The sequence below is a fragment of the Mobula hypostoma genome, chromosome 6, assembly GCF_963921235.1.
Source record: "Mobula hypostoma chromosome 6, sMobHyp1.1, whole genome shotgun sequence".
Taxonomy (NCBI): Eukaryota; Metazoa; Chordata; class Chondrichthyes; order Myliobatiformes; family Myliobatidae; genus Mobula; species Mobula hypostoma.
The window spans coordinates 52006518-52020053 of NC_086102.1; the positions used below are offsets into that span (position 1 = coordinate 52006518).

Below are 13536 nucleotides of genomic sequence, written 5' to 3' on the forward strand. Positions count from 1 at the left end.
CACCAGGATGTTTCATGAGATGGAGTGTTTCACTCATGAGGAGAAAGTGGATAGGGTCAGTTTGTTTTCTTTGGACTGCATGTGACTGAAGAGCATCTGATAGAGGTATACAAAATTATGAGAGGCCTAGATAGGATATATAGGAGGAAATCTTTCACCATAACAGAGGTAACTAAAACAAGAGGGCAAAGACTGAAAGCGAGGAATAAGATTTAGAGGGGATCTGAAAGTGAACTTCTTTACCAGGAGATGAATGGAATCTGAAATGTACTGCACAAGATGGTGATGGAGGTAGATGCTCTCACAACACTTTAGAAGTATCTACAGTATATGTACACTTGAATCATTAACAGATACAGTAGAAGACCAAGGCATTGCTAATTCGGACCAGGATAGACGGGAATTTGAAGGTTACGCCGAAGAGCTTGTTTCTGTGTCATATGAGACAAAGACTTTTTTCAACACTCCTATTCTGTTTACTGAAACTCTGCCCGTAATGTGGTGATCAGGATATGTGGCTGCAGCAAAATTCATTCTTTAGCCATTTAAAAAACTCGAACCTGAAACAGATGATGCCTTTACTTACTTGTACAAGCCATGGTGGGTGGGTCTTTTTCAGCCCTGAAGTAATTTTTGTCACATACACATACTTCTGATGCCTCTTCATGGGAGGAGCTATGTGGAGGACATTTGGAGCACTTGATGTTTCCAGCAAAGGCTTTGTAGAATCCATGTCCGCAAGCTGAAAAGAGTTACAAATACATGAATGTAGATAGAAGATTAATAATTACCATTCAGTTAATGCATATTTTAGAGACAATGGCACATACTCTCTCTGGCTTTAAGACACTGACTTTGCAGTCTGTGTAATTTATTCTCAGTAGGTTTAACACTTCCTCGAGCCACAGTAGTTTTTTGGATCTAGAGCCTGGAATAAAGCCTAACATCTGGACATTCTGGGATTGAATTTCAGGACTTTGAGGTGGGAGTACTAAGCAGACTCCTGAGTCAGATAGTTGGGAAAGGAGAAGGATCTCGAATCTGGAACTCTGAAACCAAGAAAACAGGGGAAGTATAAGGCCACCTGTGCTGCTCCATTTAATATGATCATTGCAGATCTATGCTAGTCTTCTCTCCTCTTCTGTGCCAGTTCCTCATAATTCTCCTCAATCTTTTAAATGTATATCTATCTTCATGTTAAACTCAACTAACGATCTGACTTCCTCTTGGGAAGTCTAGGATGAGGGAATGCCGCTATAGGGGCACTAGGTCTTAGGAGGCTGTAAAGGGGAACATAGACATGATGGTCTGAACTATTACTTTGGTGCATTGCTTGTAGCCTTGAATGTGTTCTTGAGGAATAGCACTATCAGTTGGTCAACCATTTTCCTTGATTTCTAAAGAACAAAACCAAGGAAAATGACATCACAACCACACCTGCCCCCTTTGAACTACCAGGCAGTCCTGTTATACCCATTCTCCATCATCATCCAGTTCCTGCTTTTAAGTGTTCTCAATAAAATTCTCTTGCACCTTTCATATGTTTGGCAGGATTTTCCTTGTTTCCATTTGTATAGGGCTCAGTTCCAAGGTGTAGGAGTGGGAGCAGGATCTACCGCAAGCACTACAATATCGATACAACTCTGGAAGTGAATAAGGTCCTGCTTGAGCTTTAAGTCACAAGGAAGGCATCCTATCCACCAGGCTAAGCCCTCATTCCCTCCACCGCTAGCACATGATGGCTACATTGGGCATCATTTACCAAGTACTGAACACTTACTCGTCTAGGTACTTGTAAACCCACGACCTCTATCAGAGCACCAAGCACAATGACAACACCACCATCTGCATTTAGCACTCTAAGTCACACACCGTCCTGACTTGGAGGTAAATTCCTATTCCTTAATCAAGACTGGATCTAAATTTTGGAATTCCCAAGCACACAGCGCTGTGAAAGTAGGAAAGCACGAGGTAGGCAATAACTGCTGACATTGCTAGCACTGCCCTTTTTTTCTGCAAATGAATAAAACACATTCCGAATAACAAATATCACTGTTTTTATTTCACATATTATTTAAAGTACTTTAAAATATCCAATGTTTTACCATCATAATACTTCAGATCTTTACGCCACAAGGTAGATATTGCCCAAGCATTTTTTTTGTATTCTGTAGTGAAATCACTTAGCCAATCACAGAAAAGGTTTTTAAAAGGCAAGATGACAAGCTTGGTTGATTTCACTGTCCTGAATTGTTTACCTACAGCTTTGGCTAAGGCAGAAAATACGTCACACAATGCTGTGGGTGGATCTGAATGCTGGGTAATGTTTGATTTAAAACCAAAGGTGGAAAAATTAATAGTTAATATGAATATTTTTGGAGAAATTTGACTAAACATATTATGATCAAATACTTCTATATTACAGTATTAACATCAAACTTACTCAAAAGTATTCATAGATTGCATAATTGAGATTTAATCAAATATTCTTGGAATCACTTTACCCAATATTTTCATTGCCAAAATTATTCAAACATTGTATCTGGAATTAAATGTCTCCCTGGGGTGGAGATGGGGGAAGGAAGGTAAAATTGTTATCTGTGGCAATGTTTTAGAGAAGAATGGGATGAGTACAAAATGGGATCATATTTTATACATAATTGTTTTACCACAATTAACGTCAGCAATCTTTCCTGTCTCCTGGTGGAGTAATTAATTGCAACAAAGCTGAAGCTTCTCTGTTTTTACTTTTGATTAGAATTGTTTCAGCTCTAATTTACTTCAACAGTATTTTTAGAACATATTTATTATGTTTAAAGTAATTTTCTGCATGACAATGAAATTATTTTTCTCTATGAGTACCTGTCAAGGAGTAATAACAGGGCTTCAGAGTGGACTATTTTCCACTTTGCACTCAGTGACAGCATTCAGCGCTATTAAGTTTGACAGCCTAAATGCAATGCAAATCTCCCTCAGACAGCTTTGAAATTCACCTCAAAATATATCTTCAGATTATAACCCTTTACTGCACATTTTTTACACTTTGTAAGGTTGAAATTTTTCCTATCCTGTGCTGTTACAGCAGGTTAACTGGAATAATATTTGCTCAAAATATTGTCAGTATCAGTGAGGATATCCTAATCAATTCATCTAAGTGAATTCAAACACAAGCCTTTCAGCTGAAGAGGATGATTTTAAATTAATTGGAAGATCCAATTCTGAAAACAAAATCCATGGAGAATGTATGTGCACATACTGTGGTTTGGGATTCTGTAGCCGTGTTTTTTCAAAAAGGGAAACAAACCTAGATGAGGACAAGACATGATGCAGGTCTGAAAGGAAGCAGGTTTCCACCAGAACCAAAGATTGTAAAGATAAAGAAGTTTATTACTGACCAACACAATCTGAGGGTGTGCTGGATGCAGGCTGCAAGTGACACTGTGCTTCTGGTGCCAAAAAGTACACCCACAACTTACTAAATCTTACCCTAACCTGTACGCTTTTGGAATGCGAGGGGAAACTGGAACACTCAGAGGAAACCCATGCAGTCTTGGGGAGAAGATACAACGGCCTTACAGACAGTGATGGGAGTTGAACCCTGAACACCGGTCGTCAGCATTGTAAAGCATTGTGCTAACCACTCTGCTGCAATGCTGTTTCGAGTGGATACAGTGGATTTGACATCCATTGGCAGTGGATAGGAACATGTTAGCATAAATGCCAAATAATAATCAGATTATCAAAGGGAAGTCACTTGGGAGACTGCCAGCACTTTGGCTTGTTAAATCTCCTTGAACTCAGAATATCTGTGGAAACTCCCCAACAACCAAAATGGATAGCTCCAGGGGAGATTACAATTTGTTATCATGTCCTGGTCAATAAAGCCTGCAGATGGTGGAAATTCAAGCAACTCATACAACATGCTGGAGGAACTCAGCAGGTCCGGCAGCATCTATGGAGATGAATAACCAGTCGATGTTTTGGGCCGAGACCCTTCTTCAGGACTGAGAAGGAAAGGGGAAGATGCCTGAATAAAAAGGTGGGGAGAGGGGAAGGAGGCTGGCTGGAAGGTGATACGTGAAGCTAGGTGTGTGGGAATGGTCAAGGGCTGGAGAAGAATGAATCTGATAGGAGAAGAGAGTGGACCACAGAGAAGGGGAAGGAGGGGGGCCCAGGAGGAAGGAATAGGCATGTGAGGAGGTAAAAGGTAAAAGTGTGTTTTTTTTTACTGTAAGGAGAAATCAATATTCATGCTATTAGGTTGGAGGCTACCCAGACAGAATATAAAGTGTTGCACTTCCATCAAGAGGGTTGCCCCATCATGGCACAAGAGGAGGCCATGGACCGTCATGTAGGAATGGGAATGGAAGTCAGAATTAAAATGTTCTGCCACTGGGAATTTCCGATTTTGCTGGATGAAACAGAGGTGTTCTATGAAGTGGTCTCCCAATTTACAACAGGTCTCAGCAATGTAGAGGGGGCCTCAATGGGAACACCAGACACAATATATGACTCCAGCAGATTTGCCGGTTTGCCTCACCTGGAAAAACTGTTAGGGCACCCGAATGGAGATAAGGCAGGAGGTGACTGGGCAGGTATAGCACGTAGACCACTTGAAGGGTTAAGTGCCTTGAGGGAGATTGGTGAGGAGGGAAGAATGGACAAGGGAATCACAGAGGAAGTGATCCCTGTGCAAAGGGGGGGGAGGGAGGTAAAGATTTGTTTAGTGCTACGAATTTAATGGAATTGTAGAGGTTACATGAAGAGATTACATTGCTCTAGAAAGATAAACTGATTATGGCCAACACAAAGCAGAGATTTTCCTACTAAATTATTTATTACTGTCAGTAATTGCTTTGACAGCAATTTCAGATACTAGCATTAATCTGTTGTTTCTCCAAGCATGGCATTTTCCTTCAAGGTATGTTTTCAGTGTAAAATTTCTAAATTGATGGAATAATAAATAATTCACTTTGTGATCTGCAACATTAGGCTCAATTAGAAATGCACATATTTCATTGAATGTCAACTGAACAGAAGTGTTACCAGATGTTGATATCAGTCAGGACACCTCCTACAATGGTTTGTATTATGAACTTCATCCTAACTTTTAGAACTGTAGTTGGATTTGAACAGCTTCTACACATTGTGTATTTATCAATGTATACTGTAGGAGCAAGTTCTCTGTAACTTATCCGATTATTTCCCCTCTAGATCAGCCAATGCATCTATTCATCATCTTTCCCAACAGGTGACATGGCATTGAGGGGCTGAGGTTGTATGGGTAAGTCTAAGTGGATTGGAAACATTTCTTTGTTGTTTGCATCTTCATGGTCCAGAATTTCCTGGTAGTAGCAAGTCATGATTGCATGCTGCAAGCCTACCCACTAGGTCGAGCTTTAGATTGTGTGCTTCTCTTGGTGAGGCCCTCTTTGGAGAAGCCATCCTAATTCTTGCCAATAAGGTCCTGAATAGCACATTGTATCAGGAGGATCTGGGGGATTGTATGAGGTCAAGCCTTCTCTTAACCTAGCAGACTGCTAAAACTGTCAATACCTTCGACTTTTCTGAATATCTGACATTTGGAAACATAAAAAAACACATATACAAAAACTACCAAGATTCTGTCAAGACTATTCGATATATTATGTGAATGAGTCAGAACTGTAAGCATTCCTTTGACAAATCTAGACCCAGTGCTTCTTATCTGTTAATGTTTTCTTAAATAAAAGGTCAGTAACATGTTGTAAATTAGCACAAATAAGGGATTAAGTGGGTAGTTAAACTAGAATTTGTCAATAGCATTGTCACTGTTCTAATATTTATTTATTTATTGACATACAGGGTGGAATAGGCCCCTTCATTCCTTCCACTCACACTGCCCAGCATTCCCCCAATTTAATGCCAGCCTAACCATGGGACAATTTACAATGAGCAACTAACCTACCAACAAGTACGTTTTTGGAGGGTGAGAGAAAACAGGAGCACCCAGAGGAAACCCACTTGCTCACAGGGAGACCAGACAATCTCCTTCCAGGCAGCCACAGAAATTGAACCCAGGTTGTCTGTACTGTAAAGCTTTGTGCTAACCACTATGCTACCCTGCTGCCCCTTATAATGAATGGCATTAGTAACAGAAATAAAACGTGAATCTTAATTTGTAGTGCACAGAATACAGGGCATTTTAAAAATATTTAACAATTCTATAGAAACACTGACAACAAGAGGTGTTTGCTATCTGTACACTGATCTATGAGCATTTCTATAACCGATGGTCTATAACATAAAGTTCCCAGCATAAATAGGAGCAAACCTAAATAGATGCAGATATGCACCTGCTAGTAAATCTGACAGTACCACTAATGAGTTGCAAAGTTACGTAAATTTAGTTTGAACCAGTAAAATAAGGGCATGATGTTGTGCTGCTTTTTCTTTCTTAGTGTAATTAGGGAGCTCTTACATTCAGGTATCTAACAAAATAAAATCAGCTCTTCTAGAGGCATTGATTGGTTTAAAATCTTCTCTTCTGTCATTACAGAAAGTACTGCTTGAAGCAATTAGGTAATTTTACCACAGGTAGTGGCATGACACATGCTGAACTGACTTTTGTTCATCACAATATTAATGATTAAACAATATAAAAATAGTAATAATTTAATTGGCATGACCTGTGGAAATTCAATTGCTCAGGGGGTGTAAGCTAATATACTGACTGAACCACCCTGAGATTCAATTGGCAGCAGCATGGCTAACTCTTAACCAGCCACTGAAAGTGGCTAGTAAACAATTTAAATTAAGGACAGAATATTGAAATTATACATGATGGTAACTTTCCTAATTTGCTTACGTGTCTCTTTCTCCATATCCATTCTGTGTTACAATTGAGGATATATATTTCCCCTAGCTTATAAGCTTAGTTTCTTCTTAATGATGGCTCCTTTACCTTTCCCTGCTAAATCAATTTGTCATTTAATAAATTCATGTTGCTCTAACTCTCTGTTTTGCAATTCTACATTTTCTGTATTTGTCATACACTGCGATATTTAATTCATAATCATTTTATTTCTCCAGGCATATCTCACTAACTCATGCTCTCTAAATCTGATCCTTTGCAAATATATTGTCGCCCCAGTTTCACTTTTTAAAATTTAACATGCACAAATTCAACTGGCTTTATACATAGTGATTAAATTATTTAATGTTGTCTTCTGTTTATTATCATTGTAGTTTCATCAAATCCAGTTGATCCATCTTCCTGGGAAATATGATAGCAATAAAATTGTTTAGGTTTTACCATTTGGATATTGCTTCCTGTGACTTTATCTTGGGTATCCCTCAATATGTTTCAAGATATCATTTCATGCTATTTGAAAATTGAATTTAAATTTCTTCTTTAACCTTCCAATTTCTTATTGACTTCATTTCTTGTCTTTTTAAATTCTTCCTTGTTATGACCTTTCCAGTTTTGGCACATCATTTCAGTCATTATCTTGGTCTATAATTTTCGTTATTCTCTTTACAAGACTGAAATTTTTACCATTTTTTTTTTATATTTGTTTCATTATTTAGTTCACTCCTTTTTATTAGTTAGAAAATAGCCATAGCACAATATCAAAGGTACTCACAAAGGGAACCGCAATTATGGGTGATTTTAATCTGCATATTGATTGGAATAATCAATCTGACAAGAGTATTGTGGAATTTGTAGACTTCATCAGGAATTTCATCTTAGCGCAATATATTATATCCTAAGAACAGGTGATTTTAGAGTTTGTCATTATAAATAGGGAAGATTAAAAAGAGATCCTGTAATTTAGGATACCCTAAAGAGCAGTGACCGCAACCTGCTGTCCAAAGAAGATGTCCACAATTAAATAAGGTCAATTAGAGAAGTATGAAGGAAAGCTGCTGAAATTATCTCAGAAAATAGGCTAAAGAAAAGGTCAGAAGATGAGTAGGAACAGATAATTAAACAGTTATTTCATAATGCTCAGCAGTAATTTATCCCAATTAAAAAGACTGTTTCAATGTGAAAGGGAAACAAAGGAGGTCAGAGATTTTCCATTTAGATTAATGATCTGGATGAGGAAACCGAATGTAAAGTATACAAGTTTGCTACTTCTATGAAAATAGTTTGGAGTGCATGTTGTGATGAGGATATTTGTTCTTTGCAGCAGGGTCTAGGTAGTATGAATGAATGGTGAAAACTTACCAATGGAGTTTAGTGTGGGAAAATTTGGGGCTATGCACTTCAGTAGGAGGAATCAAAATGTAGGCTATCACCCAAATACAGGGCAATTATAAATGAGTATAGTACATTGGGATCTAAGTGCATGAATCACAAAAAGATTATCAGGCAGCTGGAGCAAGTAGTGAGGCAGAGAAATAGCATCATGCACAAAATGCTGGAGGAACTCAGAAGGCTAGCCGGTATCGAAGGAAAGGAGTATAGTCGATGTTTCGGGCCGACACCCTTCATCAGGATTGGAGAAAAATAAAGATGAGGAGTCAGAGTAAGAAGGGGGGAAAGGGGAAGAAGAAACACACGGTGATAGGTGAAATCTGGAGGAGGGGAGGGGTGAAGTAAAGAGTTGGGAAGTTGATTGGTGAAAGAGATACAGGGCTGGAGAAGGGGGAATCTCATAGGAGAGGACAGAGGGCGATGGAAGAAAGAAAAGGGAGAGGAGCACCTGAAGGAGGTGCTGGGCAGAAGAAGGAGGAAACTGACAGGAGAGGAGCGTAGATATTGGGAGAAAGGAAAGGAGGAGGGGCACTAGGTGGAGGTGACAGGCAGTTGAAGAAAAAGGATAAGAGGCCAGAGTGGGGAAATGAAGAAGAGGGAACAGGGAGGGGAAACATACTGGAAGTTGAAGACGTTGATGTCCATGCCATCAGGTTGGAGTCTATCTAGACAGAATATGAGGTGTTGCTCCTCCAACCTAAGAGTGGCCTCATCATGGGCAAAGAGGAGACCATGGACTGACATGTCCGAACGGGAATGGGGATAGGAACTGAAATGGTTGGCAACCAGGATATTCCACTTTTTGTGGATGGAGCTGAGGTGCTCGACATAGCAGTCCCACAATCCGCATCAGGTCTCACTAATATAGAGGGGACCAAACCGACAGCACTGAGTACAGTAAGCGACCCCAACAGATTTGCAGCAGAAGTGTTGCCTCACCTGGAGGAACTGTTTGGGGCTCTGAATAGAGGTGAGGGAAGGAGGTGAATGGGCAGGTGTAGCACTTCTGCCACCTCCAGGGATGAGTGCCATGAGGGAGATTAGTAGCGAGGGACAGATGGTGAAGGGAATCACAAAGGGAGCAATCCCTGCAGAAGGCGGAGAGTGTGGGGAAGGTAACAATGTTTAGCTGCCTCTTCTGGCTTGACTGAAGCGCCAGTAGATTAATGTAGTCAGGACAGGTAGCAGAATGAATGGCCACTGCCTTCTAGAAAAAAGCAACATGGGGGGTAAGGATACCATTTCAGAGTGGCAAGAGGAGGCAAGTGGGTTACAAATAAATGTGCTGGAACCACTGACGTTTATAATCTTAATTAACAATTCGAACAGTGGAATCAATACCCTGGAATGTGTAAATTGCTACCACTACCACAGGAAGCAGTCCAAGCAAGTAGCAGCGGAATACTTAACTTTTACTTATACCTGCAAATTTGTAGGTATAGTTAACAATGTACTGGTCTGCAAGAAACTTGAAGAAGATAGCAATAAATTTGCCAGAACCCAACATTGCTGCCAAATTAATTTCAAATTGTTACATGTAATCTATTACACTTTGGCAAGAAGAAAATGAGGTCATACATTACTTTAAAAATACGAGTCTAAACAGGATGGAGACAAAATGGATTTGGGAGTACAAATGGACAAGGTGAGACACAGGTCAATGAGGCCTTGGTACAAAAGAACGAGTTTCTGGATTATTTCCAAAGGGATAAAACTGAAAAATAGAGAAGTTATACTGAACTCTTATTGAATTTTCAAGTGCGATTGAACTTCAGTGTGCAGTTCTGGTCAGTATATTATAATAAGGTAATAAAGGTACTGACAAGGGCAGCGGAAGTGGGAGGTTATACCCATTAAAAAAGAATGAGTCTTTTTTTATCTTGGCAAAGGAAAGCTGATGAGTGAACTGAAATGTCTGTGAAAGTATGAATGGTTTAATTATTTAAACATTCCTTTGTGGAAGTCCAAAACAAAAGGACTTCATCTTAAGATAGTCACTAAGATGTTGAATGGGAAATTTAAAACAAGTCTCAATACTCAGAGTGATGAGAATGTGTAAACCATGTGCACAGCTCTGCCTCCTGTCAAAGGTGCTAAATTTTTGAATGTCCCTGACATTCAGAAATATTCAGGAATGCCAACATAAATAATGAAACAATTAAACATTTAAAAAATCACTTAGAAATACAGCCAGAAAATTGCTGCCAGTAACTTCAACTTTTTTGCAGAAGTCCAGAAATTTCTAGCATTTAAGGGGACATGCCAACTTCTTCATTTTGAATTTCTGGCATTTCCCTACAAGTTCTGTGCTGTACAATGACAAACCATAGCATCAGACCTTGTATCCATCACATGTATATTTGCATAAAAAGATTTGATCATGCCCTCAAGTTTTGCAAAAAAGCTCTTAAAATTAATTTAATTTTGAAAATTGACATTGAATTCCTCTTTCGGACCTCATCAGTGGTGAGAGGAGGAAGTTTACCTTTAACAATTGCTGCAGTGAAAGAAGCCTCCACATTTTACTTCTGGTTGTTTTGCTGCATCCTTTGGATTCCAACCCTCCTGCCATGGTTTCTCCAAGTCAAATTCAAACCTTAGAAAAATCTGAACTTCTATTAAATCTCTTCTTAACTTCAACTCCTCTTAGAAAAAAAACATAGCTTCTCCAGTCCCTTTACGTGAGTGATATCCAATCATCCCTGGTACCATTATGGGAAATCTACCCTCCATTGGACAACTTCCTTAATCAATTCTTTGAGCTACCTACCAAACCAATTCCATAGGCTTTGACAGTTCCTCTGGTGGTCTGGATCACTATCTGGTATGGGGTGGCTACCGCACAGAATTGAAAGAAACTGCAGAAAGTAGTGAACTCAGTCAGCTCCATTATGGAGACTAGCTTCCTTAGCATCCAGCTAATCCTCAAGGAGCAGTATCTCAAAAAGGTGATATCTGCCGTTAAGGACCCCCATCACCCAGGATGTGCCCTCTTCTCATTGCTATCATCATGAAGGAGGTACAGGAGCCTGAAGGCACACACTCAATGGTTCAGGAACTGCCTCTTCCCCTCTGCCATCAGATTTCTGAATGGACAATGAACCCATGAACACCACATCACTTCTTTTTTGCACTACTTACTTAATTTAACTATAATATACATTTAATGTAATTTGCAGTTTTTATTATGTATTGCAATGAGCTGCTACTACAAAAGCAACATATTTTTGCACATACTGGTGATATTAAACCTGATTCTGATTCAATTAGCTCTAATACCGCTGTCCTAGTGTTGCCTAAATTGTGGTGTCAAACCCTGTATTATGGTGAAAGGAGTGATGTATTTACAACAACTTACTGATATCTAAATGTCAATATATGATGATAAAGATGCTTGAGTCATTTACTACTTCTTCTTCTTGTAAAGTTTAATGATGGTTGGCGGACCAACTTAGGGCGTATTACTGCCACCTACTGAGTTGGAGTGTGGAGCAAAGAAACAGGAAGTATCCCCACTAAATCAAATACTATCAAAAGACGAATTTTTTTCAGGGAGTTAAATACGCACTTATATACAGTATAATTGCACTGATTTCCTAACAAACTTTCCATGTTAAACTGCATCTGTTTCAAAGATTTTAATTTAGCGATTAGCACCTCATAGGAACTTCATTCAAATATTATATGCTGCATCAGTTCTTGACTAGTGCACTCCTTATAAATGCTCATATCATGCATATTAACTCTGAACAAGAAAGTATATAACCTAGTATGTCCAATACATAAACATATAAGTATAATTTCTTTAGTCATTAACTTTCAAGTAACCATGTCATATGTTTTAATGAAGCAACTTGACTGGAATCAAGCTGTCAATTAAAAATGCTTAATTCTAAAAGGTAGCTTGACTTTGAAAGTGAAAGTATGTATTCATTTTTATTGAAAAGCAAATAGCTGCAGATGCTGAAAATCAGAAATAAAATAGAGAATGCAGGAAATACTCAATAGATCAGGCATATTGGTGGAAAACGAAGTTCCAAGTTTAACGTATATTTATTATCAAAGTATGTACAAATTACATAACCTTCAGATTTGTCTTCTTACAAGCAGCCACAAAACAAAGAAACCCAAAAGAACCCATTTAAAAAAAGGACCAAACACCCGATGTGCAGAGAGAGAAAAAAAACAAATTATGCCGACAATAAAAGTAAGCAAATAGCATTCAGAACAAACTGAGTCCATCGACATGAAGCACAGAGCAGCCGAAGTAGGCCACAGCCTCAGCCTCAGCCTCAGTTCAGCACAGAGCCGAGTTAACATGGCAGAGCAGTCAGCAGAACCACCCCGACCCTCTTGATCCGACACATTGTCTTTTCAAACCGTCTGTCCAGGCATTAAAGTCGTCTAAACATTGGGTCATTCCTCACACTAGGACCTGGGCCCTGTTGCTTCGATATGCCCCAGGCCTGGATCCCACTGCCACGTTTCGGCATGCACCTGACCTTTTCAAACCTTTCTGGCACTTAGATTCATCAAGCCTTGCTGTCGCTTTAGGTGGATGGTCCTCAAATCTGCCTCTCTTCTGTTTGCTCTGATTCCACCTCAAATATGTCTTGACCTCGCTCTGACCTTTGGTTAAACATGCCTCGATCTCTCCTCACACCTGCACACTTTGACCCTCGACTCAGCCTCACTTTGGCTTACCATGATTGTTTACCATGAACTTTACAAGAAAATGTGTTACTAATAAAGTACTTAGTTGTATTCTTTGTTTTGTTTGCCGCCAGTTAAAGAAGCCATTAATGTTTCAGATCAATGACTTTCCATTTATCATCAACCTGAAATATTAACTCTGTTTCTCGACTTTTCCAGTTGGCTGACCATTTCTGGAGGAGGATTCAATGGGCAACAAGTATTCTCCGCTATTCTCTTTGTTTAAATCTCATTATTTTGATTATGAGTAGTAACTGTAACAATAGCCCCTTACTGATAAAAGTCTTTTGAGATAATGCTCTGGAAACATTTTTCCCCTATTTCTTCAAAATTGAAACTTCATTGCTTGACTATAATTGGTATTATTGATTTCTTTTTTGGTCTTAGCAAGTTCTCTATCCATTACTTCACATTCACAGTGAGAAAGTAAAGAAGGAAGACAGTTAAATAATAAACAGATTTCGAATATAGCAGAATCAAAGGTGAAGGTGAAGAAAGAGATAAAGCAAAGGCAAAGAGACAGTGAGAAACAGGAAAGGAATGGCCATATTCTTCAACTTATTATCATACTATAACAGTGT

At 39.0% G+C, this 13536-nt stretch overlaps 1 protein-coding gene across 1 annotated transcript in view; it reads right to left on the bottom strand.

The window, feature by feature from the left end:
* epha6 (eph receptor A6) overlaps positions 1-13536 on the bottom strand; it is a 754868-nt gene that overhangs the window by 360573 nt on the left and 380759 nt on the right. The window contains exon 4 of the mRNA XM_063050836.1: positions 587-742. Coding sequence (XP_062906906.1) covers positions 587-742 — 156 coding nt within the window. The remainder of the gene's footprint in view (positions 1-586; positions 743-13536) is intronic.